A 26493-nucleotide genomic window follows, 5' to 3' on the forward strand; every position below is an offset into this window, starting at 1 on the left:
TCAGGTAATAATATTTGCTTCGTGCATTTAATACCTTTAGACTGAGCACAACTTGTTGGCAAAAATACTAGAGTACAGTTGAATACAATTGTAGAAAGAAAAACAAATTAAAAACGGCGAGGCAATTACGGGACCGGAAGGAAAGATTCCCATACCGTGCCGAAAGCTAGAACATCCCTCTTACGCATAACGGGCGGAACGCATAACGGGCAGGCGATAGTGTAGGAAACAAATTAAGACGAAGAGGCCATGTAGAGACGGAGAAAGCTCTTCAAAAGGTGAAAAGGCTCGAATGGAAATCGAATAGTGAAACTGCAGTGAAACGTATATGTAATAGTGTTTCAGAAATTAGGGGAGCCAGCATAAGTAAACAAATCGTTTTTTAAATTCTATAAATATCGTCAAGGAGCTGAATTTCTATTCTAGGAAGCCGTCTGCGAGAAATTGCGATCGCCAGCTGAAAACACTTGATGCCAACAAGCCTTACGCTGTCAAAAGATCTTTTACTGTAATCTTAATGAAACGAACACCGCTTCGGCGGGTTCAGTGCTGTTCCGGTGGGACATTTAAAGGCTTTCGCGAAATTCTTGTGATTCGAAACCGGCAAATTGCAACGCAGGGCGAATGCTGGGTACTTTCCCAACGCCTCCCACGAGTACGGAGACTTTGCACAGAACTCGAAGCACCCTGCGACGAAAAAGAGCTGCTCCTGCGAGTAGCCGAGCATACCAGGCTGACTCGGCAGTGAATCGTACGCAAGGCGGGCCTTCTCGGTGCCGGCTGTGTCCGCGAACGTCTCCGACAGCGCGTTGAAGCCGTGGCTCTCGCTGTCGGTGTAGTTGGCCAGCTGAGAACGAACGCACTCCAGCCTGTCCTTGAAGTTCGCGTACGACGACTGCGACCACCAGGTTGCAAAGTCGCCCGTCCTTGTCTGAGTGGTGAAGCGCGGGTCGAAGGCATGAGACAGCTCGTGACCCAAGATCTTCCCGATGGAGCCGTAGTTCACCGCCGGCGCCAAGCCTGGGGAAACGTACGGCGGCGCCATGATGGCGGGCAGGATGGCCATGATGTGGTAGAGACGCAAGTAGAAGGCGTTCACTTGCACCGAGCTCAACGGCATGTCTTCGCGATGCACCTGCACGTTCGGGTCCTCGAGGATGAGGCGCTTGAGCTTGTCCGACTGCTGCTTCCTCGACTTCATGAACCAGTGGAAGAAGGGCTGCGACTGGTTCGCCTCCAGGTAGTCGTACAAGGCGTCCAGAGCCTGGCTGCTGTTAAGGTGCGCCGGAAGCGCTATGATGGAAACGAGGTTATCCACGTGGTTGATGGCGCCCGCGGCGGTGGACTGGTCCATCCACGACAGGGTGGGGAAGTTTCGCCGCGTGGCGTCGCGCACGGCGTTCCACGTGTCCTTGACGTCAAGCACAGCACGTGACTGTGCCGCCCTGTCGACGAAAAAGCGGGCGAGGGCGTAGCCGGCCACCTGGGAATGAATGACGCCGTTACATCGAGCTGGCACGTGCCGTGACCAACGGTCCTACATGGCAATAGTACCAAAAATTCATTGATGAGGAGAGTTTACGCGTCAAACAGGCATTTGAATTTCACAAATGACGTTTAATGGCGAGCTCGCTACTCTGTACGGGTCTTTCTGTCTAGAGTACATGCTTTAAAGCGAGAAAGCTAAAATGTAAATGCTAAAACGTAAAATATAAACGCCCTGTCAGATAAGTTGTCACATACACCAACCTGAACAGCCAAGTTCGTCCCCTGCTGCAGAGCAAAGCAACGCTGATTTCCGCTGAAGGAAGCTAGCCACACATGCTTAGTTCATCGGCTAAATTGAACCTTTATTGCAGTTTTTCATAATGACTCGTTTCCGAGGCAATGAAGGCCAGCACGTTGTAAAGGGAGGAGGAAGACGACTCTTCTTTAATACACTGCTTGTCCAGCTCTCTTACTCCGATATTCTGCCAACTATGACAATACACATATATTCTTATTATATTATTGAATGAATACGGTGGCTGGCCCAGTCAAAAATGAAAAGTTTGACGTTTAGGAACATGTTTGTTTGTGGTTTTCAGGAAGCGACACTATAAAATAGCAATGTTCACTGAGCTAACTTGCAATGCTTCGCAAATTATCTCAAGGCTTGTTTGGCAAATGCAGAAAAAAAATCGAATCGCAAGGTAGCCACACTTACTGTGCGATACTTGTACGTCTAGCCTGACTTTAATTAAAAATAGTTCTTCTCACTGTGTTTAATTCAGAATATTCGACATGGCTTAATGCTTAAACAGTTATACAGTTATCCCAATGCCTCGACATTTGCTCTAACGCACAACAGGCACAAGGAAAAATGGTCAATTCTTAACCAAGACAGAATATAGGACAATCAGCGTGAGGTTATAACTTCCAAGCAATGGACACCAAATTAGACAGATGTCACGCAAGAGGCTACAGAAGGGATCACACGAATCAACGCCCACACGTAGTATTACCTAGTACTCCATTAACACTTCTGAGTTTTAGGTAACCATACTTTCCATCATACCAGTGATACTCAAATGTCATTTCAGCGTTGCTTACAATCATTGTATATATTTCAACGGATCCAGATAAAATAAGCAATGTCATACATTGTTTAAAGGTTACAGGAGCAGGTCGGGACAAAATCAGTTCAATGAACTTCAAATTAGTAGCTCATCTTATCGCCCGCCCCTTATTCAATGTTACAAATTTGGTCTTTGAGACTGGAGTATCTCCAAGTAAACGAAACAGAGCAAAAAATACTCCAGTTTTTAGAAAGAGTGACCGCTCCCGCATTTCTAATTATCGCATTATGCTGTCCTTCCTTTATGTAGCAAATTTATCTTAAGATGTCTTGAAAGGCGCTTAACATTACTTCTCAAATTTTAACATTCCGCCAAATAAATTTGGCTTCACGATAGTTTCCACGACTGACCGTGGTACCCTTTCTTTCACGGATAAAATAAAAAGCACTACATGTGCCGGTTTCTACACACTTAATCAAGTCCTGCATAGCGTCCTCCGTATAAGCGATACGATTTCGGTTCATCCCAGACCACTGATTATAACCGTTTTTTTTTCAAGCGCTATCAAGCGTGACTATACGCGGCCGACCCGCTGCTCACGGCTGTATGCGGCCAATGAGCAAACGCAACGTTTATATGCGGCCCCGCAAATTCGGCGCCCAAAAAACGCGCGGAAACGTTGACAGAGCGTTACATAGTGAAAGCTGCAAGGAGTAATGAGGGAGAAGCTGTGAGGGAGAAAGAAAAGCGAAAGGCAAAAGGAGAGAGCGAACAGACTAAGAAAGAAGTCGTCGCCTCTGTGGGTATCTTTCATGGCGGAGGAGGAGCAAAGGCTGCACCGGCCGGGAAGGAGCAAAAACATGGCGTGAGCCTGTGGGCGATGCCATTCTTTTCGGTGGCAATTATCGTCATTTCTTTGTACCAGCGACGTTATGCGACTGTGTTCGCGTTGTGAAGGCATCTGGCCACGTCGATGAACGCTCTCGGTGATCTCAGTGATATTGAATTCCGCCGATGTTACCGGAAATTGTAAGAAGCGAGAGCAACTTCGACAACTCGTTGGAGTGAGACCACAGGGCGACAATCAGCAGCGGTGAGCCTCCATCGGCGCTGGATCGTCGGGCCCTGGAGTGTGTGCTGTACAGCTGCGAACCAGTGTTGACTCAGTAGGTTGATGTTTGGCTTACCATACTACTCAATGCGTAATTTCTGCCTCTGCCTTATTATGAACCAGCAGATAGCGAATCTTGGTTATTAAACATCTGAACGTGTAGTACTAATGCGGACACGCGCATTGAAGTTTTGGCGTCCGAACTGCCTTTAACTGCAGGCGTAGTTACATTTCAGTTCCCTCAAATTGCATTAATGCTGGCGATATTTTTTGCTTGCGTAGCCAGGTGTCCTTTCGTTGAAATATCGTGCACGGATTTTCACGAGGGTTTGAATTTTATCGCGCTGCTAGTAATAGCGTGTAACCTCCTAGCCATGAAATCTTCCGTTTTTCTATCCACTTCATGGGCTTTGCAAAATGAATTTATTGCATTTCGTAGTTGAAATTTGTAGAACGCCGGCTTTATATTGAACAGCTTTTTGGTGTGTTACGCCCTTTCCTCGGTGTAATGTGTGCATTCGCGTGGTTTTCTGGCTTTCCTGTTCAATGCGTCGAGTTCACTGGAGCTCAAAGCCTAGTTTAGCTCGAAGTTTGTTTGAGGCGAAAATAATCATTTAACTCCAACGACACAGCAGAAGAGAAAAAAGTATCAGTTTGCGCTAGCAGCAAAATTTGCCACAATATCTCTTGGAGAGGAGCAGTACACTTGTTACTTGTAGAAGGGGCAAACTTCTATGTCACTGGCAAAACTTCAATGGCGAGATATCTCGCGTCGAGCTAGCAGTTTGAAGTTTTATTCCAGCGTGAAAAATCTGGATTTCTGGACTTTCGTTATTTCATAATATTGTCAGACAGCAGCGCTGCATTACTAAAAACTATGAAAGAACAATAGAAGTCATGTCAACAAGTTGTACATTTTGCTTATGTCTAGTGATTACTATGTAGTGTTGATTTTAGGCTATGAGCTAACCACTAGCCCCTAAATAGGCCTTACTGAGACCTTTCTTAGGAGCTTTTGTTTCTCAAGTTATCAAATTTCTGCAATCTCTTTTTACACTCGTCTAAGTGTATTTTTATCTATACAGGATTAAAGCCAGAGGGGTTGACACTAATAACAATGTCGCCAAAAAAAGCAGAACCCCCGGCACTCCAGTGCAACTATTGAGCGGACCAGAGCGCCGGTAAGCGAAAAACTGACCCAGAATGACTGTTTATTGCACTGCTAAAAGATAATATGCTTATGATGAAGCATACGAAGAAAAAGGAGAAAAACCTGATATTTTGCCAGCAGAAAAGTGTGGTGGGGTGCAGAAAGAGACAAGCGTTTCCAGTATTGCTCACATGCGGATGACATTGAAGCACTTGCATGCGCTGTACTATACCCACACACACAGTCGCGAGACCTTTTACTCATTTCTGCTGATTTTACAAGAGTGGGAAGTCACTGAGTCAGCTTAGGCGAGTGTAAATGAATTCAAGCACAGCTGAATGCCAGTAAGTGTAAAGGACATAAATAGGTACCCTTGAGTGCCAGCTGACAATGTGGGCTAATTAGTTATTGCCTGCAAGTGTAAAGAAATATGACTCGGAAATTAACAAGCCCAAGCACATTGAGTTTATATCGAAAAGGACAAGTATATGTTAAATATGTTCGTGCAGAACGTGGAGAACACAAATCAGCGTATTTTGCTCGATTTAGTTGCTTGCTCTGAGCATTACGTGTGTTCGTCTATTGCCATGGCTTGGATACTTTGTTAACACTATGCATGTACTCAATGTATTCAGATTAGGTAAAGATGGACTTGGGTGCTAATAATACCAGTGAAATTTCAAAAACAGTGCTTTAACTTGAAGGATTGGACACATTCGCATGTTGTTCACAATCCCTTATGCACATGTGAAGTGTGAGATACAGAGTGCTCTGCGTTCTGCGCTCTGCGTTAAGAAAGAAAAGTGAGTGTGTCGGTTTGGCATGATACGATGTGAAAGGCGCAAAGATGAAAAACGAGAAGATAGACACACACACCGGGTGCCTTGTTTACTTCCATCAATATTCAATCAGAAAAAAAAACTCCAATATTTCATACAAGGAGCACTATCACAGTTCATCTGTGCACATTCGCGTTCAGGTAAAGCAATTCTTTTTGCGATAATAAAATTGTGGCACCACTCATGCACCTATCACCTGCCTCAATGATCCTTTTGGCCTCAATTACTAATCTGACCCATTTGTCATGGCGCCTGGCAGGCGTGAAAATTTGGTTTACATTTGCAATATCTACAATGAATTTGCCAGGTGGCCCTCTCTCCCATTTCTAACATTGTTTTGATGTTGCCTCGGCCTATCATTCACGCATTGCTCGGTGTGTCCCACGTACTTTCCACCATATGACAAAGAAATTTCATAAACAACTCCTGCCTGACAATCGTTGTATTTATTTTTGTGATTTGTGACACAGGCCGGGTAATTGCAAAAAAAAAAAAAAAGGTCGGTCATTCTGCAGACCCTTGAAAGCTTGCACGGGTCAGAAAACACCACCTTTACTTTAGCTCGCCCAGCAATCTTCTTCGAATTATGCGACATGCGGTGTATGTAAGGTATGACGGCTACCTTTTCTCTTTCGCGACGTGGCTCCTGGGTCAGTTGGCGAGTTCACAACTTCCCCAGGATTTTTTCTGCTACGGAAACTGGCACAATTTATGGGTAGCCTGCCTCTATTAGTAGTTCAATCTCCGCAAGAAAACTCCCCGCAGATTGATGCGGGCAGGACTTGAAAACGTTCAGCAGGCAGATGTTAGCAGCCATGTTGCGTTTCACTAGATTAGACTGGCTTGACTAGATTGTCTGTCGTCACCTTCGCGCCTTTGGCATCAGATCACTTTTATAATGCTGACACTTGCCATTGGAGGAAGGAGGAAGACGGGAAGATAGGCAGGTTAGCCAGCGTAAATACAAGCTAACTACTCTGCGCGGGGGCAAGGGTATAAAGGGAATGAAAGGAAACAGGAGAGCCGATATATCAAATCAAAAGGAAAGGAATGTGTGCATATCAATGCGATGCAGTGCACTCTATAGCAGCAGCCCCATGTCAAGTAGCAGGGCAAGGCAAAGGTGCTGAGCACAGTCTTAACACTGGTTCTCTCTCCCGACAAGGTGCAAATAAGTCAACTCGAGTTTGGTTTTCTAGCCACACCACAATGAGGGCCGTCACATAAGAGATCTTGGATCGTTGTCTCTCAGCCTCAGAAGTTCCCGTTTAACATACAGACCTGTTTATTCCAAGATCCCTACTGTATTTGCCTCTAACAACTACTAAACAAAACGTAGCCCTAACAGGGCCAAAGTGAAACAGTTTCTGGAATTGTCTAACATTGCGTGGAATTTCCTTTCCCTTCCAGGTACGACGATCGACTAAAGGTCCAGGAGTCATCAGGACAAATAATTCTGAATATATAAGAAGGATATATTATGTGTTTGTGATGACGAAGCAATTGTGTCAATATGAAATACATATTTAAAAAGGCTTCTTTTTTCTCTTATTGGCAATGTATGCTTAAAGAACCTCACTTGCATATTCCTGTATTCATCCAAACACTGCGAAATGTATGTGGAATGTGTTCCGCAGGACAAAAAAAAAATTATGTTGCATGGCTCCCACGAGAGTTCAATTCAAACACGTACATTTTATTGCAGCACTTTCATTCTTTCTTTCTTCATGCTAGTCGTGGATAGCCATCTTTTCAATAGCTGCGAGCACTTCGCTAAGTACCTCATTAGATAACCTATCTATAAAAAGATGTGACCTTAGACTAAGTTTGCGACGTTTGTGTTCAGTTTCTTATATTGTACTTGTCTGCTATTTTACATACTTTTGATTCTAAACACAACTTTTTTTCAGGAACTAGAACGCAACGAACTGAAAGGCCCAACTTTTGTTGGTCTCAACCGCATGAAGTTCATGTAAGTTCATCCGTTACGCTTATTTCACATCTTAAAAGGTGTTGGCGTGAACACTGCATACCTGCTTTTGTATTTCGAGTCGCAATTTTTTTTAATGCGAGGGTTAATCCCTCACGGCATACAGGGGTATGGGATGCAGGCGAATAAGGATGATTAAATGAATGAAAAAAGATTTGCGGATCTAATGAAGTACAGGAGGGATTCATAATGTGCTCCCTGAGTCCAAGCAGTTTAATGGCTACGATATGCGCCGAATAAGTCCCGATGCTGTGAGGTGCCGGAGCCTCGTCGCTTTCACCGAAGGGCAAACCGACAGCTGGTGGTAGATGTCAGCTTCAGCATTGCGTGACTTGCAGACAGGACACACAGGGCGGGGATATAACTGGCGAAAGTGCGGCCACTTCCGAGTCACAGCAAAAGAGAGGGCAACCCCGACCCGGACCCTCCTAAGCGCAACCTCTTCTGCACGGGTAAGACCACGGGAGAGGGTTACCGCACACGGTAACAAACATTATTTTTCATGAAAAATGTTCATTGGGCCGCAATAATCTTGAGCCGCATAAAGCCGCTTAGTAAGCCGGACAGATTTGATATGAAATACCGCGTGAAGATCTGGTGTTATGCGTGACATATTCCAAGCGGCCCCCCTCTGCAACGAATGGGGCCGCTTAAATGCGGGCCGCATATGCAGGAGCCGCATACGCAGTAGGCCGCTTGATTGATTGATTGATTGAAAACATCTTTATTTTCAGGATATTCGTAGAACTCGTGGGTGGGCCGCCTATTCCGGTAGCCCACTGGTTATTGCTGCTGCGCTGGCCCTCCCCACCAGCCAGTGCTGACGGTCCGGATCATCGCTGAGCAGAATAGCCTCCCACTGCTCTTTTGAGGGATTTGGAATGGGGTCAACTATGGGATTAAATTGGCAAGCCCACACCATGTGGTAGAGGTTAGCTACCTCTCCACAGTGTGGGCATTGCGGGGAGTATAGTGTAGGGTACCACTGGTGTAACTTAGCTGGCGTTGGGTATGTATTAGTTTGTAGTCTCCTAAGAGTGTTCTCTTCCAACTTATTGAGGGATTTATGTGGTGTTGGGTACTCCTTCCTGGCTGTTCAGTATGGTGCGAGGTTGTCAGCATACACTGCTAAAGCAGTTAGGCCCCAGCATTCTTCACGGTCATCAGGGGGAGACGCCCGGTATAGAAGAGCTCGGGCATGCCTGTGAGCGGCTTCGTTTCCTCCTGGTAGTTCCAGGTGACCGGGAAACCAGATGACTGAGGCTTGGCTGGGTGGATGCTTAGTCAGCAATGACAACCCTGACCGGTGAACTAATCCATTATTGAAGTTGCGACAGGCGTTCTGGGAGTCAGTGAGCACATCGGCGTTGGGGTTAGATGCTATAGCTAATGCAATAGCTGCTTCCTCTGCGTGAGTGGGGTTGGATGTTTTCATCGAGGCGCAATTCACCATCAATCCTGAAGGCGTTGAGACCACAATAGTCATCACTCCATTCTTTGGCCCTGCGGCGTCCACATAGAGGGTGTTAGGTTGCTCGTCCCATTTCTTCTGCAGGGCTTCCCCTCTTGCTTTTCTCCTTTCGATGTTATATGCGGGATGCATGTTCCGCGGAATGGGGTACACGTTGATGCGTCTCCTCACATAACGTGGTACTTCTTCCCTTTGGTCTATCGTATAGGGCAGATTAATATAGATCTTTTCGAGCAGATCTCTACCTGGTTTTGTGAGTGCGAGCCTATTGAGTTGTGAGAGGTATTGTGCTTCCCACATCTCTTTGAGGGTATTATGTACTCCTAGAGCCATGAGCTTTGCCGTTGGCGTGGAGTTTGGTAGGCCCAGTGCCGTCTTGTAGGCCTTCCGGATCAGTGTCTCCAACTTTTCAATTTCCGACTTGGAGAGGTTAAGGAATGCCGTCCCGTACATTATCCGAGAAATCACGAAAGCCTGCACTAAGCGGATGGCGTCCCTTTCCTTCATGCCATGGTGCTTATTTCTGATACGATGCATCATCCGGAGGATTTGCTCGGTGGATGTTGTAAGCTTCTTCATAGTGGTGGTATTCTGTCGCCCCTGCGGGATATACAGCCCTAGGATCTTGATCTCCGTGGGTTTCGGTACTGAGCGGCTGTCGACATACACCGTGATGTTCTGTGCCAGGGGTGTCCTCGGGTTCTTCAGGATGAGCAACTCGGACTTTTCCGGCGCACACAGGAGGCCCCTCTCCCTGGCGTACCGGTCCACCGTGTCCACTGCTGCTTGAACACGCTCCTCGATCTCGGCGTCACTCCCCGAGTTGCACCAGACAGTGATATCATCCGCATACAATGTGTGTTTGATACCCGGGATTTCGGAGAGAAGGCCTGGGAGATCTTTCATAGCCAAATTGAACAAAAGGGGTGACAGTACCGCCCCTTGCGGAGTTCCTCTCGGGCCTAGAGTGATGGTATCGGATTTTATTCCACCGAAGTTTATAGTGGCTTGCCTTGCTGATAAGAAGTTTTTGACATAGTTGTAGGTTCTGGCGCCACAGTTGGTGTCGGCGAGGCTTTGAAGAATATTTTTATGCAGAACGTTGTGAAACGCTCCTTTCAAATCAAGTGCCAGGATGGCCCTTGTCTGTGACTTGGGGGGTGTCTCAAGGAGATCCTTGTACAGGTACAAGAGGGCGTCCTGGGTCGATAGCTTGGAGTGAGCCATTTGTAAGCGTCAATATTTTGATCTACTTTGATCTAGTGTACGCAGGGCCACTCTTTGTCCACCGATTCAAAGCATTTCATTCGATAAACCACGTCGTCTTACTTGTTAATCTGCGAGCAATAGGCATCGACGGCCCAGCGTTAGCACTTATAAAAGTTACCTAACAGATGGACAACACGCTATGCATTTTAGTTTCTCAGTTTTTAATTTCAGAATAACCACTAAAGCAGTCCCACGGGGCTCAATATTTGGCCCACTGCTATTCCTTATTTCTATAAATGATTTACGCAGTCGTGTATCAGAAACTGAGGCCTTCCTCCACGCTGGCGACACCACTTTACCGATCTTTCACTAACTTCTCAAACTACTAAGCTACACACTAATTTGACAAATATTTTAACGTGGTGCCATCCTAACTCACCAAGAATAAATCCTTCCAAAACGCTTTATTATGATTTTGCATTCAAATAATAGGACACAAAAATTCATTCCTATAGATACTGTCAGCCTAGACCCTCTTGTCATCAGTGCAGTAAATTCATTCTCGTTTCTTGATATAATTGTAGACTTAAACATAACAATTATACGGCATATCGCCTATTTGAAGGGCAAGCTTGCTCCCAGTATCACAATTTTATTCAAAGCTAAGCTTCTTTTAGCAAACCAACATTGCTCAATCTGTATAATTCTTTTATTCACAGTCACCTCGATTATTGTATTTCAGGGTAGGGTAACTGTCACAAAGTGCGTGCCCGCGTCCCTCTCGACATGGCCGCCATTGCTGCCGCAGCCGTAGCGCCGCTTACACGGTGGTAGGGAGGTAAGCTCCCTATTGTTCCCGAGTTCGCCGGACCGGTTGGTCACCTGGGTCGCCAGAGCGTAACGAGGGACGGGCTAGCCACGGCGAGCGGACAGAGTGGTTTGGAAGACGGACCAGCGTGGTCGTGCATCGAGATACAGCTAATTATGTGGTCGGCAGGCTGAAACCACCCCCAAGCCGAAATCTTCGCCGGTAGGTCGACGTACGGTGCAAGTCCGCCAGGATCTTCGGCAGCGAGGTACCAGCAGCCCGACGCTTCTTCATATCGGGATATCGGCGAGCACGCCATAGATAAGCCTCGTGTTCCAACCTGCTCAAAGAACTTTCCGCCGGATTCCTCTTTTTAATTGCGTTTCATCTTTCATTTACGTATTCATCGCGTGTTCTTTTTTATATGTTCTGTTAGTCTAGTGTTCACCGCGTTTATTGTCGCGCGTATTTTTTATTTACTCCGCGCACTTTCTTGATTATTTGGTGAGTGTCTGAAATTCCCATGTGGTGGGCTTTGTGTCGCGCATCGCGTCCGCGTTGTTGCTGTGTGTGACGCGCACGCCTTCCGCGAAGCTTTTCAACATGTGCTTTCAGTTACCGTATTCTTCTTTTTCATCATGTCTCTGGCCTGACTTTGTTTCATTAAAGTGAGCGTGGGATCTTCCCCCGCCTCCCGTCTCATGCCTCTGGTCCACGGTCGATCAAGCGTGCACCTGATCGCCGGTCAGTATTCGAACCATCCGTAAATGCACGCGGAATGGGTTTGTTGTCGCCCCATGCCCTCCGGTTCAGACAGTGCGAATACATTACCACCCAATCTTTGACAGTAACACATATCTAACACACATAGGACCGTTGGTAGAATCAAGCCGTCCCGACATTCTCGTTCAACTCATTCTACTACAGTGCTCCTGATATTGACACGTGTACTTATATTTATCGGGCGACCACGTTTCGCCGTCTAACAAATCTTATCGCACAGCGCGGGACGCGCTTGCATGTATCCGAAGTTTCTGGAAAGTTATCGATGCTTCTATCCGCAGTCTGTTGTCGCGGAACCTTGTGTTATCTGATTTATTTGCCTGACGCGAATGGTGTAGAACTTTGTGGAAGGCACGCGGGTCCCAACGATTAGTCTGGAACATTCGACGATTCTGTATAAAAGCCGACGCGCTTGACCCGCTGATCAGATTTCCGACGATCGCCGACTGTGTTCGCCGCTTTCGTTGTGCTATAAGTGTAGCCTGTTTTGTGGGCACAGGTTCGCCCAATAAAATCTAGTTTTGCCTTTCACAGTATCGCCACTGTGTTCTTAACGTCACCACCACGTGACATCTGGTGGAGGTGCTTTTCGTTCATGTACCGGACGCCCCCGACAAGCCGTGATCCAAGCCCGGACCGCAAAGAGAACACCAACGTAGTCCCGGAGCATCGAGGAAGCCGCCGTCTTCAACAGCTGCCCCCGGAGCACGGACTTCTGCCTGAGAAGACCAAGAAGATTGTGGACAAGGCAACCCCAATGGCAGCCCCAGCGTCCCCCATCGTGCTGCAGCAGCCCAGGGAACCTCCGACGTTCCGCGGATCAACATTTGAGGACCCGGAAACCTGGCTCGAGACGTATGAGAGGGTCGCTAGGTTTAACAGTTGGGACAGCGACGACAAGCTGCGGCATGTCTATTTCGCACTGGAAGACGCCGCCAGGACCTGGTTCGAGAATCGAGAAGCCACCTTAACGACGTGGGACCTGTTCCGAAGCGGCTTCTTGCAAACGTTTACAAGCGTCGTGCGAAAAGAGCGAGCCCAAGCACTACTAGAAACCAGAGTGCAGCTGCCAAACGAGACGATCGCGATCTTCACGGAAGAGATGGCCCGTCTTTTCCGGCACGCCGACCCGGAAATGTCAGAAGAGAAAAAAGTCCGCTTCCTGATGCGGGGCGTCAAGCAAGAACTTTTCGCAGGACTTATTCGTAACCCGCCGAAGACCGTAGCTGAGTTTTCGGCAGAGGCATCGACGATCGAGAAAACCCTGGAGATGCGCACCCGGCAATATAACCGCCAGGGGCTCACGCCGCAGTACGCCATCCAAGGACTGGATTCCGGCGACCTTCAGGAGACCATCAGGGCCATTGTGCGCGAAGAACTGCGCAAGGTCCTGCCTTCGTCGCAGCCCCAAGTGGCTTCGATCGCCGACATCGTCAAAGAAGAGGTGCACCGATCACTTGGAGTTCCCGAGCTGCAACCACAATTACCGCAGCCCCATCCAGAAGCGATGACATACGCCGCCGTCGCACGCCGTCAAGGTCCCCCTCCGCGACCACGCCAGGGCCCTGCAACGACGCAATTCCGTCGTCCGCCGCCGCCGCCGCCAGCACGCCCACCCGTCGCCCAGCGTACCTACGCGAGGAAGACGGACATTTGGCGAGCCCCCGACCACCGCCCGCTCTGCTATCACTGCGGAGAAGCCGGCCATGTGTACCGCCGATGCCCATACCGCGACCTGGGATTGCGAGGGTTCGCCGTCGACGCACCGCGCCCTCGGGAAGGTCAACGCCCTCGTGACATCGCCGACTACCTCGCCGCTACTCAGTGGAGCCCTCGACGACCGTCCCGTTCGCCGTCACCAGGCCGCTACCTGTCGCCACAGCGCCGACCATACACTGGCCCAGCCCGGGGTCGGTCCGTCAGCCCATATCCGGAAAACTAAAAGCAGCAACCGATGGAGGTGCGGTTGCTGTTCGTCGAACTGACGAAGATCCTCCGCCGCCGACGAAGACGCCGAAAAGACTACCTCGACGACATAACAACGACGTCACACCGCCGTCCCGACGAAGTCTGGCAGGAAAGAACACGCCGACGAAAGACCACTTGACGACGCCACGTACTAACCACAGGTCAACTCGACGCAGCCGTGATCCGACGCTGAGGCCTAACTGTAACGCAAGACAAAGAACCACCGACCTCGACGTGCTTCTCGACGGCCACGCAGTTACCGCCTTAGTAGACACAGGAGCTGATTACTCCGTCATGAGTGGACCCATCGCAGCCCAATTGAAGAAAGTTAAGACTGCATGGGAAGGCCCGTTAATTCGGACCGCTGGAGGACACCTCATCACGCCGAGTGGAATCTGCACGGCAAGAATTACCATTCATGACCGGACTTACCCTGCCACCTTCGTTATCCTGCAACAGTGTTCACGAGACGTCATTCTCGGCATGGACTTCCTGAACCAACACGGCGCAATCATCGACCTGAAGTCGAAGTCAATAACGCTGTCGGAAGATCAAGCGATACCGCCGGAGAGCCCTCGTAGTCACCACGCCTTGAGTGTGCTCGAAGATCAAGTGAGCATCCCGCCTCGCTCCAGCATTGTTATTTCGGTCGGCACCGAAACACCCACTGACGTAGAAGGCGTCATCGAAGGCGACCAACGTTTGCTGCTCGACCGTGAAATTTGCGTCGCAAGAGGGATCGCTCGACTGCACGGAGGAAACACGAAAGTGTTGCTGACAAACTTCAGCCAGGAGTTCAAGCACATCAACAAGGGCACGGCGATCGCATACATCGAGGAAATTCAGGAAACCAGCGATGCCTTTGTCATCTCGGATTCTGTTGCATCTACCCCGACGACCGTGGTTCCCGAGCCAGACTTCGACATAAATCCAAGTCTCCCCGTGATTAAGCAGCAACAACTCAGAAGTCTGCTTCTACGATACAAAGACTGCTTTTCGACGTCATCGAGGATTCGACAAACACCAGTCGCAAAGCATCGCATAATAACCGAAGAGTGCGCTCGACCACTACGCCAGAGCCCTTACCGAGTTTCGACGCGAGAACGCGAAGCTATACGACAACAAGTCGATGAAATGCTGCGCGACGACATCATCCAGCCGTCGAAAAGCCCGTGGGCGTCTCCGGTTGTTTTAGTGAAGAAAAAGGACGGAACCCTACGTTTCTGCGTCGATTATCGTCGACTGAACAAAATCACGAAGAAAGACGTATACCCCCTCCCACGGATAGACGACGCATTGGATCGGCTCTGCAATGCTAAATACTTCTCATCGATGGACCTCAAGTCTGGCTACTGGCAAATAGAAGTCGACGAAAGGGATCGCGAAAAGACCGCCTTCATCACGCCAGACGGCCTCTATGAATTCAAGGTTATGCCATTTGGACTGTGCTCGGCGCCTGCAACGTTCCAGCGCGTGATGGACACGGTGTTAGCAGGATTGAAGTGGCAGACGTGTCTTGTTTACTTGGATGACGTCGTTGTCTTCGCCGGAAATTTCGACGATCACCTTAAGCGGCTTGCGACGGTATTAGAGGCCATCAAGTCATCAGGGCTCACTCTGAAGTCGGAAAAGTGCCGCTTCGCTTACGATGAGCTTCTATTCCTAGGCCACGTCATCAGCAAATCTGGAGTACGCCCTGACCCGCAGAAGACAGCTGCCATCGCAAAGTTCCCGCAGCCAATCGACAAGAAGGCAGTGCGCAGATTCCTTGGCATGTGTGCCTACTATAGGCGCTTTGTCAAGGACTTTTCACGTATCGCTGAGCCACTGACACAGCTAACTAAATGTGACGTCGAGTTCAAGTGGGAAACGCCGCAGGCCGACGCATTTCAAGAACTCAAACGACGCATGCAGTCGCCGCCCGTACTTGCGCACTTCGACGAGCACGCCGATACCGAAATCCACACTGACGCCAGTAGCCTAGGCCTCGGTGCCGTGCTAGTCCAGAGAAAAGATGGTCATGAACGCGTGATAGCTTACGCTAGCCGGTCGTTGTCAAAAGCGGAAGGCAATTATTCTACGACTGAAAAGGAATGCCTCGCTATCATTTGGGCTACAGCAAAATTCCGCCCTTACCTCTATGGCAGGCCATTCAAAGTCGTCAGCGACCATCACGCGTTGTGTTGGTTAGCTAACTTAAAGGACCCTTCAGGACGGCTGGCCCGGTGGAGCCTCAGACTACAAGAATATGACGTCACGGTAATATACAAGTCCGGAAGAAAACACTCCGACGCCGACTGCTTATCACGTGCCCCCATCGATCCCCCGCCGCAAGACGACGAGGACGACGACGCCTTCCTTGGAATAATAAGCGCGGAAGACTTCACTAAACAGCAGCGAGCAGACCCGGAGTTAAAAGGCCTCGTCGAATACTTGGAAGGGAACACCGACGTTGTCCCTAGGGCATTTAAGCGCGGGTTGTCTTCGTTCACGCTACATAACAACCTGCTGGTGAAGAAGAACTTCTCACCAGTCCGCGCCAGCTACCTTCTTGTTGTACCGTCAGCGCTGCGTCCAGAAGTACTGCACGCCCTACACGACGACCCAACCGCTGGGCACCTCGGATTCTCCCGGACGCTGTCGAGGATACAGGAAAGGTATTACTGGCCGCATCTGACCGCCGACGTCACCCGTTACGTCAAAACATGCCGAGACTGTCAGCGGCGCAAGACACCACCGACAAGGCCAGCAGGGTTACTACAGCCGATCGAACCTCCTCGTCGACCATTCCAGCAGATTGGGATGGATTTGTTGGGGCCGTTTCCGACGTCAACATCCGGGAATAAGTGGATCGTCGTGGCAACGGACTATCTCACCCGCTTTGCTGAAACTAAAGCTCTACCGAAAGGCAGCGCAGCCGAAGTGGCAAAATTTTTCGTCGAGAACATCCTGCTGCGACATGGTGCCCCAGAAATCCTCATCACCGACAGAGGAACGGCTTTTACAGCAGAGCTCACCCAAGCCATTCTGCAGTACAGCCAGACAAGTCACAGGAGGACAACTGCCTACCATCCGCAGACGAATGGTCTCACGGAGCGCCTGAACAAGACCCTCGCCGACATGCTAGCAATGTACGTCGACGTCGAACACAAGACCTGGGATGCCGTCCTGCCGTACGTAACATTCGCTTACAACACGGCGGTGCAAGAAACAACACAGATCACGCCGTTTAAGCTGGTTTACGGCAGGAATCCGACGACGACGCTCGACGCCATGCTGCCGCACGTCACTGACGAGGAAAATCTTGATGTCGCTAGCTATCTCCAGCGCGCCGAAGAAGCCCGACAGCTCGCCCGCCTGCGGATCAAGAACAAGCAGAGGACCGACAGCCGACACTACAACCTCCGACGACGCTTCGTCGAGTACCAGCCCGGCGACCGTGTTTGGGTATGGACCCCGATACGCCGGCGAGGACTCAGTGAGAAGCTGCTGCGACGCTATTTCGGACCCTACAAGGTCATCCGACGTATTGGCGCACTAGACTATGAGGTCGTGCCAGACGGCATTTCGCTGTCACAGCGACGCCGCTCAAGACCTGAAGTTGTCCACGTTGTACGACTCAAGCCGTACCACCAGCGTTGACGAACTTTGGGACTTCGCGTAACTGACCTTTGGACTTGGTTTCTTTTCGTTGTTTTGTTAATTATGTTTAATAAGTGTCCTTTTGTGTTTCGCTCTTATATTTGTAGCATCGGGACGATGCTTTTTAAGAGGGGGGTATTGACACGTGTACTTATATTTATCGGGCGACCACGTTTCGCCGTCTAACAAATCTTATCGCACAGCGCGGGACGCGCTTGCATGTATCCGAAGTTTCTGGAAAGTTATCGATGCTTCTATCCGCAGTCTGTTGTCGCGGAACCTTGTGTTATCTGATTTATTTGCCTGACGCGAATGGTGTAGAACTTTGTGGAAGGCACGCGGGTCCCAACGATTAGTCTGGAACATTCGACGATTCTGTATAAAAGCCGACGCGCTTGACCCGCTGATCAGATTTCCGACGATCGCCGACTGTGTTCGCCGCTTTCGTTGTGCTATAAGTGTAGCCTGTTTTGTGGGCACAGGTTCGCCCAATAAAATCTAGTTTTGCCTTTCACAGTATCGCCACTGTGTTCTTAACGTCACCACCACGTGACAATATGCTTCGCGACCCCAGAATACTTTCAGTAAATAATCTTCTCAAACATAGTTAGCCTTAATGTTATCTAAAATACCCAGTGATCCTCCTCCATTAAATATATTTTCGTCTACTTTGGGTTACTTAAGCAGCACAAGATTCGCAGCTAACAAGCACTTCTTATTACGACTAAAACCTAGTAATTATGGAAAACAATCTGGATATTTCATGGCAGTTTCTATATGGAACAGCCTCCCACTAGATGTCAAGCGCTCTTCTTTCGGTCTATATAGAAAACCAAGATTAACGACGCATCTAATCTAATCGCTTCACTGCTGCTAATTTTTCTTTCCTTTTTTCTGTTTTTCAATTGTACACATCAGAATACTTTGGTTTGTTCTGTTGTGCATGCCTTAACTACTGTTTTAGTTGCACTGCTAGTTATTGACTTATTTGCAGTTTGTGCTCCATTTACTTTCCATAATATTCCATTTTGTAAGTACTACATTGCTGTTTCATGCTATACACAAATGTACATTTTCGGACAGGTCTCCTTTCAGCTGCATGTTCTGGGACCTCCTTATGCATACTTATGTAAGCATGCATATCACTTATGAAAGAAATAAACTGAAACCGAGGCAATCAGTAGTTTCAGTTATTTCAATCAGGTGAAATACAACTCCCTATCGCAAACAACTTTGCCTCAACCAAACCACATAGCTTTGGTACGTGCAATACAAATCAATCGTTTGATCGCACCTCGTTCATGGCGCCGAGGCATGTTCCCGCTGCCAAGGTAGAACGCTCCAGGGACGGATCCGTATGTGTGCAGTCCAGCAGCGATGACGACATGCCGAAGTTGTACATGACGATCATGTTCCAGCCACTGAACAGAACAAGGCGCGCGGAGTGCGACCGGTTGGCAGTTTTCAGCATCTCGTTCACCACCAGGTACGTGTTGTTGAATACGAGCATCTCCTCGTCATTGTCAACTTGCATATCTTGCGGAAGATGTTTGTTGATGGCGTTCAGCAAGGCGCCGTCTGCAACACGCCGGCTGAGGTTGCGAGCCAGTTCTCCGATCGTGGCGTAGGACTGGGTAAAATTGGCCTTGGCAAAGTGTTCTTGTAGGTTCATTGCCAGGTCCGTGTAGACACGGTAAATTGTCTCGCCGAAGCGTGACGCAGAATCGTGCCCGATCGATGGCACCACCGACAGCATGCAGGCGGCCGCATTTGACGGCACGAAATTCAAGAGGTGCGATTTAGACGGCATGACAAAGTTCAGAGAGAGGCCGTACCGCCTGTCCGTCTTCAAGTAAGGCTCCATTCTCAGGAGAAGGGGCGTCCCCAGGTTGTAGTCTAGCGACAGGCCCAGCAGGTACTCCATCACGTCGAAGTGCTTCGGAAGTGTCGAAGATGGCCACGTCACGTTGAACTTTTTCAGCACGTCGAAGAGGACCTGTGTAAAGAACAGTTGCGCGATTTAACGTCCCGTTACGCTACTCTGGGCTACAAGGAACGCCGTACTGTGGGGGAGGGGGATAGAAGAGCCTACGGACTAAAAATATCCACCTCTGATAGTAAAGGAAATAATCAGAAAAGGAGAGACTCTGATGTCACATTTTCAAGCCGGAAGTGCAGCCATCTTGGTGTGTCATATCTCTGTGTGTCTCTATCAGCTCGACGAAGCAAATGGACGCGAGCTGTGCACTTGAATTGCGACGAGCAGCAGGAGGTGTGTGTTGCTTAAGCACGTCAGAATAAAACCTAGGAAGCTTTTTGTAACTACTTTAGTGACGCAACGCGCTCCCGTGTTTTTCCCTGACAGGTGAAGACAACCACGAAAACTCACGCGGTGATCACGTGTTGCTGGGGGACACTCACCGACGCAAAACACCGCTTTAAAGCACACCCACCACGCACCAAACTCAGCTTGTCGCGCGAACTGAGGGTGCTTCAACAAATACCCGAGATGAAAAATCTTTTCCCGCTTTTAAGAGAGCGAGAGCAACAGCGAGAGCTTCACGAACATGGTTGCTAAGGCGACAAGGATGTTAGGCACACCAATGCCAGTGCGCCTTTGCGAAAAACACCACGTGACTTGCGTCACATGCTGTTCGTCAACGGGGCCGGCCGGGGCCTCTCCCACGCTTCCCTTCCTCCAGCGTATTCCATCTGCTTCAGAAATGCGGCTGTCGCTGCTGGCATTCGAACCCGCGACCTCGCGATCGACATCGCCACACCATCACCACCGTGCCACGGCGTTGGAGAGAGAGCTAGATGGAAGGCCACCGAAGTTGACAATTGCATTTTCCAGGCTATAATAGGCGGAAAAACGTGCTTGAGACTTACAATTCAACGTGCTGCGAACTATCGATGGATGCGGAATGTACAGGATTTTTATTTTTTTGCAAGTAATGGGCAGGATTGAAAATTTTGTGCCGGTTCAACTAACATGTCGCAACCTATCTAAAGTGATACTTTTGTGATGGTGTTACATGCTAAACCAAATTCACCAGCCCTTCATCTCTGCGAAGGACGAGCCGCGAAGCTGCGGTGTGGTTCACCTCAATCGGCGTATCACTTTACATATAGATATTATTACAACGGAAGCTGTTATGGGCCAATTCCAGCAGCCGTTTCGGGTGGCGATGGTGTCCGTCGCCGCCTGTAGCCTGCGTCCGCAGCAGCTGTTGCCGGGAATGAGAAAAAAGAAGACCCAGTTCCCGCCGGTATCAAACACGACCCGCTGCGTGGGAATCAGCTTACTGTACCACTGAGCCACGTCACTTTTTTTTCTTTATTGACCAATACCACCCCTGGCTAGCATGCAGCGGAAAAGCGTCCTACAAACGCGTCATAGCGCGCGAAGACACACGCGATGTCACATGCGGGATGTCAAGTAGCGTCTATGCGCGCACATTTTGCATTGCAGTTGCATATTATTGCACCAGGTAGAACGCCATGTAGCAGATGCACAGGTAGCGGTGCAAGGCAGTTAAGGAAAGTTTGAAGAAGAAAAAGGTTCTAGAGATTAATAAATCTTAATGAAATGGAACGCATGTATGGCGCACCTGATAAATTCAAACAGGCATGGTGACTGTCATTCACCCTCCCGTTTCAAAGGGAACGTCAATAAGTCATCATCGTCATTGCCATTGTATCGTGTTATTTGACATGCGCGTCTAGTAGTGCCTATACGTACAAACTTAGCATTGCCGTTCCGTTATATTCCATTAGGCCTCCCGACATGTAGCAGTTGCATGTAGCAGTTGCATATAGGAGTTGCATTTGCATGTAGCTAGACCTTGTTAGCTCAAGCAAGCTACGTCCATTTGTCACAACCCCTTTTCGAAGGCGATGCCAACAAACCATCATTATCATCATCATCACCAGCAACGTACCGTGCCACGGGTCTAGGTACGTGACATGTGCGCCAGGTACACTGGATACCTGTGTCCACCCTTCAGCACACGTTATGGCGCGTCCTCGCAAGGTACGAGCCGCTGCTGAAGAAGCGAATCGTAGGGTTACGCGCACGGCTGCGACTACGCAACATCAGGCTCAGCAGACGGCTGTGCAGAGAGCACGACAAGCTGCAGCCGTCGACGTACGGCGGAGATGTGAGATCGTTGTCGTGAAAACGACGCGGACAGTAATTCGCCGCGTAGACCCTGTAGTGTGTGCTGACGCATTCGGAGCTTCTACGGAGCCTCTCCTCCAGCTTACGCTGCGACTGTGCTGCGTGTGCCACGCAGGCCTCTGACTTTTTCTTCTTATTATTATTATTATTATTAATATTATTGTTATTATTATTATTATTATTATTATTATTATTGTTGTTGTTGTTGTTGTTGTTGTTGTTGTTGTTGTTGTTGTTGTTGTTGTTGTTGTTGTTGTTGTCGTCGTCGTCATCATCATCATCGAGATAGCGACAAAGCTTGCGCCTGACACCAGTTCCGGTTAGTGCAAAGTGCACTCGGTTAGTGCACTCGACAAAAAACCAAATACGACTCCTACGCGTCATGAATGTTTCCGTCAATGAGGTCTGCTATCAGCGTCAAAGGGATCATTCACTGTGGCCGCGCTCTTGGTTCTACAAGCCCTTCAGAGGAGAAATTTACGATGCAATGGTACAGCAAGATGTTTCGCGAGGTGAAAAGAAGGATCAGCGAAGTGAGATTTTTTTATCACAACGTTCGTCGATTACGCACAAAGGTGAACGAATTTCTGTCCAACGTCCATTTCACCTTGTTTTCCTATCACTGCCATAACAGAGACCTGGTTGTTTCCTGATATACCATCTAGTTCATACCTAATGCCCACTTATCTAGTTTTCCGCCGTGGCCGCGATCCTTCTTCACCGAAATCAAAGCGTGGTGGGGTCTCGATTGCGATCAATCAATCAGATCCGTTTGGCACCCTGATTTAGAATGAGCAACGAAATGTGTCTGGGCCGAGATTCTTGGTGTTGGTAGTAATAGGCTATTAGCAGGGGATTTCTATGTGGCACCTGATATGAATATTGAGATGTACATGGCCATTCTAGCCACTACTGAAAATGCTGTATCGGCCCATGCTAGCTACAAAATATTCATAATCACAACCACTACTTGTCTGAAACGCTTGACCCAGCTGGCATACTGCTTCATGAGCCAGCTGAACGTGAAGATACAGGCTCGTGAATTAGTGAAAGTTCACCTAGGTTTCACTGGGTTACCAGTTAATTTTCATTGCATTATGAGTGCTGTGTTATACCAAAGGCACTGGAGTTTTGTCCACTTATTTGTAAGCATACACGTGACTCGCACGCGCTATCCACTGAATGCAGATTTTAAGCCCTGGCAACAGTGATCAACCAGACAAACAGAGCTAAAACAGCCGTAACCATGTGTATTCAACATTGCTGCTGGTGCAAATTATCGGCAGCAGCGTAATCATAAACACATTGTCTTTCTAAGTGCTTAAAATATTTTACACTTGGTTAGAGCAACATTAGTTCCGTGTTTCGCTGGTTTAGCCCTGCGCCCCAAGCTGGCTGCACCGTTCCCCCGCCCGCTGACGTTTACTCCTCTGCCAATCCGTCAAAACGCCCAGCTAGCCTGCGTTTACCGTTATACTGGACACGCTAGGCGCTGCGGCAGAACGCTTGCAACGCATGCTGTTTTGACTGGACTCGCTGGGGATCGAAGGCCAGGTGGTTAGCAGAGAGCTTGGAGAGGCTTCGCTCACAGGCTCCAAGACACCGGAAGTAGACGTCACGACAACACATCGTGATGCAGAGTCGGTGAAGACGGAGCTTAGCCACCATCACTTGCATGGGGGGAGAGAAACGTGCAAGCGCTAGGAATAGAAGGGGGGGTAGGGGGGGGGGGGAGTACAGTTTAGTGCGGCTACTTCTGCTCCGACTGCGGATCCTGAACGCAGCCGCGCGCACCCTTTGAGGTAACCTGCGATGGGTTTAAGGGCTAGGGGACCGGAGTTAGCTAATGGCTTCGTGTGTACCGTGCTCCCGATGTGTTCCGAGTTTGCCTGTGCGCGCGTGACAACATGCTTGTCGATGTAATTAGCAAGCGAATCTTTACAGCAGTTTCTGTAGCTGATAAAACGACAAACCTCACTACGTATAGCTGTCTGATAATTTGCTATCCCTAATAATGCTTCCCCTGTCAGGCGATACGGCGACTTTTTTGTTATATCCTTGGTTGCTGACTGTTAGTGTGGATGTCATAAGCATGGCGAGGTATTAATACCATATTCATGTGCATACAACATGAAGTGCCCGAACAGACCGCTTTTAGAGCGAATCGCTATCTCTGGCTCTTTCGGCCGTTTTCGGGGTAGGTCGGGGGCATAGAGTTTCATACAGTATTTACTAGAGGGAATTAGGCGCTTGTGTCTACGGGACTGGTTGAGCCAGCATGGAAATTATGCGAAGTACGTGGATTTGCATAAACTTCGTCCTTTTGGCTTCAAACGGCTTCGTGACTTTGTAAACTCATCATGTTCTACAAAGTAATCCGCAACAAACAATTAAATAAACATTAAAATTGTCCGACCACGGGATTCGAAGACAGAACTTCTAGCATAGTAGCCCCGACATTAAAACCATTAGGCGACAAACGCGTGCATAGACAAACGGCATTAAACACCCTGATGAATCTATCGGGGGCAAGGCCGTGCAAGAGACGCTTGGCGCGTTTTGATTTGGCCGTCTGCAATTAGTAGTAGTGATTGCGCGCGTTCGAAGCGTCCCTTCTGTACTTCCAAAAGTATTTCTCTCCAATGTACGACAATGAAGGTATATGAAGCGTAATAAATAAAGCCACAGGTATGAAGATCAAAGAAACCCACGCACTTCCCATCATTACCACGGTAGCTGAACGACTGCAGTGCCAGACTTCCATTTAGTAATTACTATAGGATCTTAATGATCGGGGGTGCGACGCAGGTCGAGCGTGGGCGCATGCGCTCGGGCAACCGAGTTGCAAAAGGGGGCGAGCAATAATTGGGGAGGAATGCACTGTCGCTTGGTTAGGTCGTTCCCATGTTCAGTGCGGGAAGGCGAGGGAGAGGGCGCATTGTCTCGGGCAAGCGAGTAGCGGGGAGTGGCTGGCGGTCGCCAGCCCCGTAGAGCTTCATACAATAATTGTAGGAAACTCCATGACCAGCCCATCGTGGAATATTCGGCGGACGATAAAGACGCAGGCGAGCTTTCGGTCGGACGCTGACGGCGTTGACGTCGACGCAACATGGAGAGCAAGGAGTGATCGCATTGTTCTCCGTGGCTAGGAGAAAGGAACTCTGGGAAGGCGCGGTAGAAAACGGGTGCGTAATCAGGAACACCCGACTAGCGGGGAAGGGCAGAAAGAAGCGGGAGGCGGGGATTGTCGCCTCGCTCGCTCGTTCGTTCGTTGGGGCTATTCGCTAACATTAACAACCATCGTCGATCGTTTCTGCTTCATCTTCTAGAACAGGTCACAAAACACGCACAGCCCGGATACTCCTAAGTTAGCTAAGAACAACTTTTTTTTTTCAAAAAGATGCCTCTGAGGAGGGGGAACAGCGCCTGCAGTTGTCATCAGAATTTCGGCATCAGTTGGCATCAGAATAAATACAGGCACGAAAAACGAAACCTGAATATCACGTTGTTTGAAACACTCGGTTTTTTTTTTTCTCGGATTCTGCAGGCCACACGAATGTCACGCCGCCGTAAGACTGCGGTACCGCGAACAAAGCCACATCAACTTATTATTTCGGATCCTTTCACTATTGCTATTTTATGCAGTGAAACTTACAATCTCGTTCTGTTTTGCTTCGCAGCGAGCTGTCTATCGGAGGTACGCAAAGCGGTACTCGTGCAGTGACGGCAGAGTCAACGACGCGGTCGTTATCGAATGTCTGCCAGAGAATCTGCAGCAACGCAGTCTCCACCCTCTGCGGCCCCGTAGCATCCTTATGACCGGGGAGCAGGAAGGCACCGCATTTTAGAAAAGAAAAACACGTTCCTATACAGCGAGTGATACGAAAGTACTAATAGTGCCGGTGTGGCGGAGCGTTCTAAATATACATCGAAGTCTGGCTGACTGCAAATACTTGGGAAGAATTCGGCTGGAGCTAAACACGACACGTATCAGTATGTTTACTGCTTTTTTTTTTCAAGGATATCTCACCTGGATATCTTCACGACGCTCCCTGAAAGCCGAGACGCAGGCCCGATATCCGGCTACGGTCCGCCTGACAGCCAGCGACTCATTGTCAAAGCCAGGATGCTCGAGTTGGTGCAGCAAGAATGCCTTCGTTCTCGCTCCGACGAGTTCGAAATGGTGCTCATGGGCAGGGTACCGTCGGGGCCACTGTGCGCACACGTACTCGTACAGGTTGTCGCACGGGTCCACGCTTTTGTCCACGCTGGCGGCCAGCTCCTGGGCGTAGTCGTAGCACTTGAGCGGGTGATCGCACCACGGGTAAGCAAGCAAGGTTAGTCTGTCCAACAGGACCCAACCAGCACCGTACAATACGCCGATCAGCAGCACTACCACAACCTTGGGGGAGGTGGACATTCTGCCGAGGCTGATGGAGACGGCGTTGTAGCAATCGTCGTTGGCCGTTGAGCGTAGCTGAAACGCGAGGCTGCCGTCCGCGTTCGCGCTTCTTCCTCTGCTCGTGCCGCCACCGAGCGCGTGAGTGCGCTCGCGTGTTCAAAAACTTCGTTTTCTTCTCAGGTTGTGAAGCTAGAAATCTGTTTATGGAATTAATCAAACATCTACAACAGCTCACTCTGGGGTCGATCACTTTGGAGCTCTCCCTTACGTAGGTTTCCCAGTGGGCCCTCGAATGGAGACTTATGGCGAGAGTACGGAGCTTTGTCAAGTATCTCCACCGCGAGAATATCAAACAGATACTTTCTAGGCAAATATTTTTAGA

The 26493-nt window shown here is 49.1% G+C and overlaps 1 protein-coding gene across 1 annotated transcript; it reads right to left on the reverse strand.

Moving 5' to 3' along the window:
• Nucleotides 1-26249, reverse strand: LOC126544336 (neprilysin-1-like). The gene is made up of 3 exons (XM_055062532.2): nt 25740-26249; nt 18824-19525; nt 1-1483 (listed from the first exon to the last, which is right to left on the reverse strand). The coding sequence occupies exons 1-3, from the start codon at nt 26127-26129 to the stop codon at nt 515-517; spliced, it is 2061 nt and encodes a 686-aa protein (XP_054918507.1). The 5' UTR covers nt 26130-26249; the 3' UTR covers nt 1-514.
• Between the last annotated feature and the right edge of the window lie 244 nt (nt 26250-26493).

The sequence above is a fragment of the Dermacentor andersoni genome, chromosome 10 (assembly GCF_023375885.2).
Source record: "Dermacentor andersoni chromosome 10, qqDerAnde1_hic_scaffold, whole genome shotgun sequence".
Classification (NCBI taxonomy): domain Eukaryota; kingdom Metazoa; phylum Arthropoda; class Arachnida; order Ixodida; family Ixodidae; genus Dermacentor; species Dermacentor andersoni.

Excerpts from the sequence above, each read along its gene's own strand:
- LOC126544336 (XM_055062532.2), bottom strand. The coding sequence starts at position 26,129 with ATGTCCACCTCCCCCAAGGTTGTGGTAGTGCTGCTGATCGGCGTATTG. Across the intron at positions 19,526-25,739 it reads AGCGTCGTGAAGATATCCAG|GTCCTCTTCGACGTGCTGAA; the intron begins GTGAGATATCCT and ends TTCTTTACACAG. Across the intron at positions 1,484-18,823 it reads GCCTCGGCGCCATGAACGAG|GTGGCCGGCTACGCCCTCGC; the intron begins GTGCGATCAAAC and ends ATTCATTCCCAG.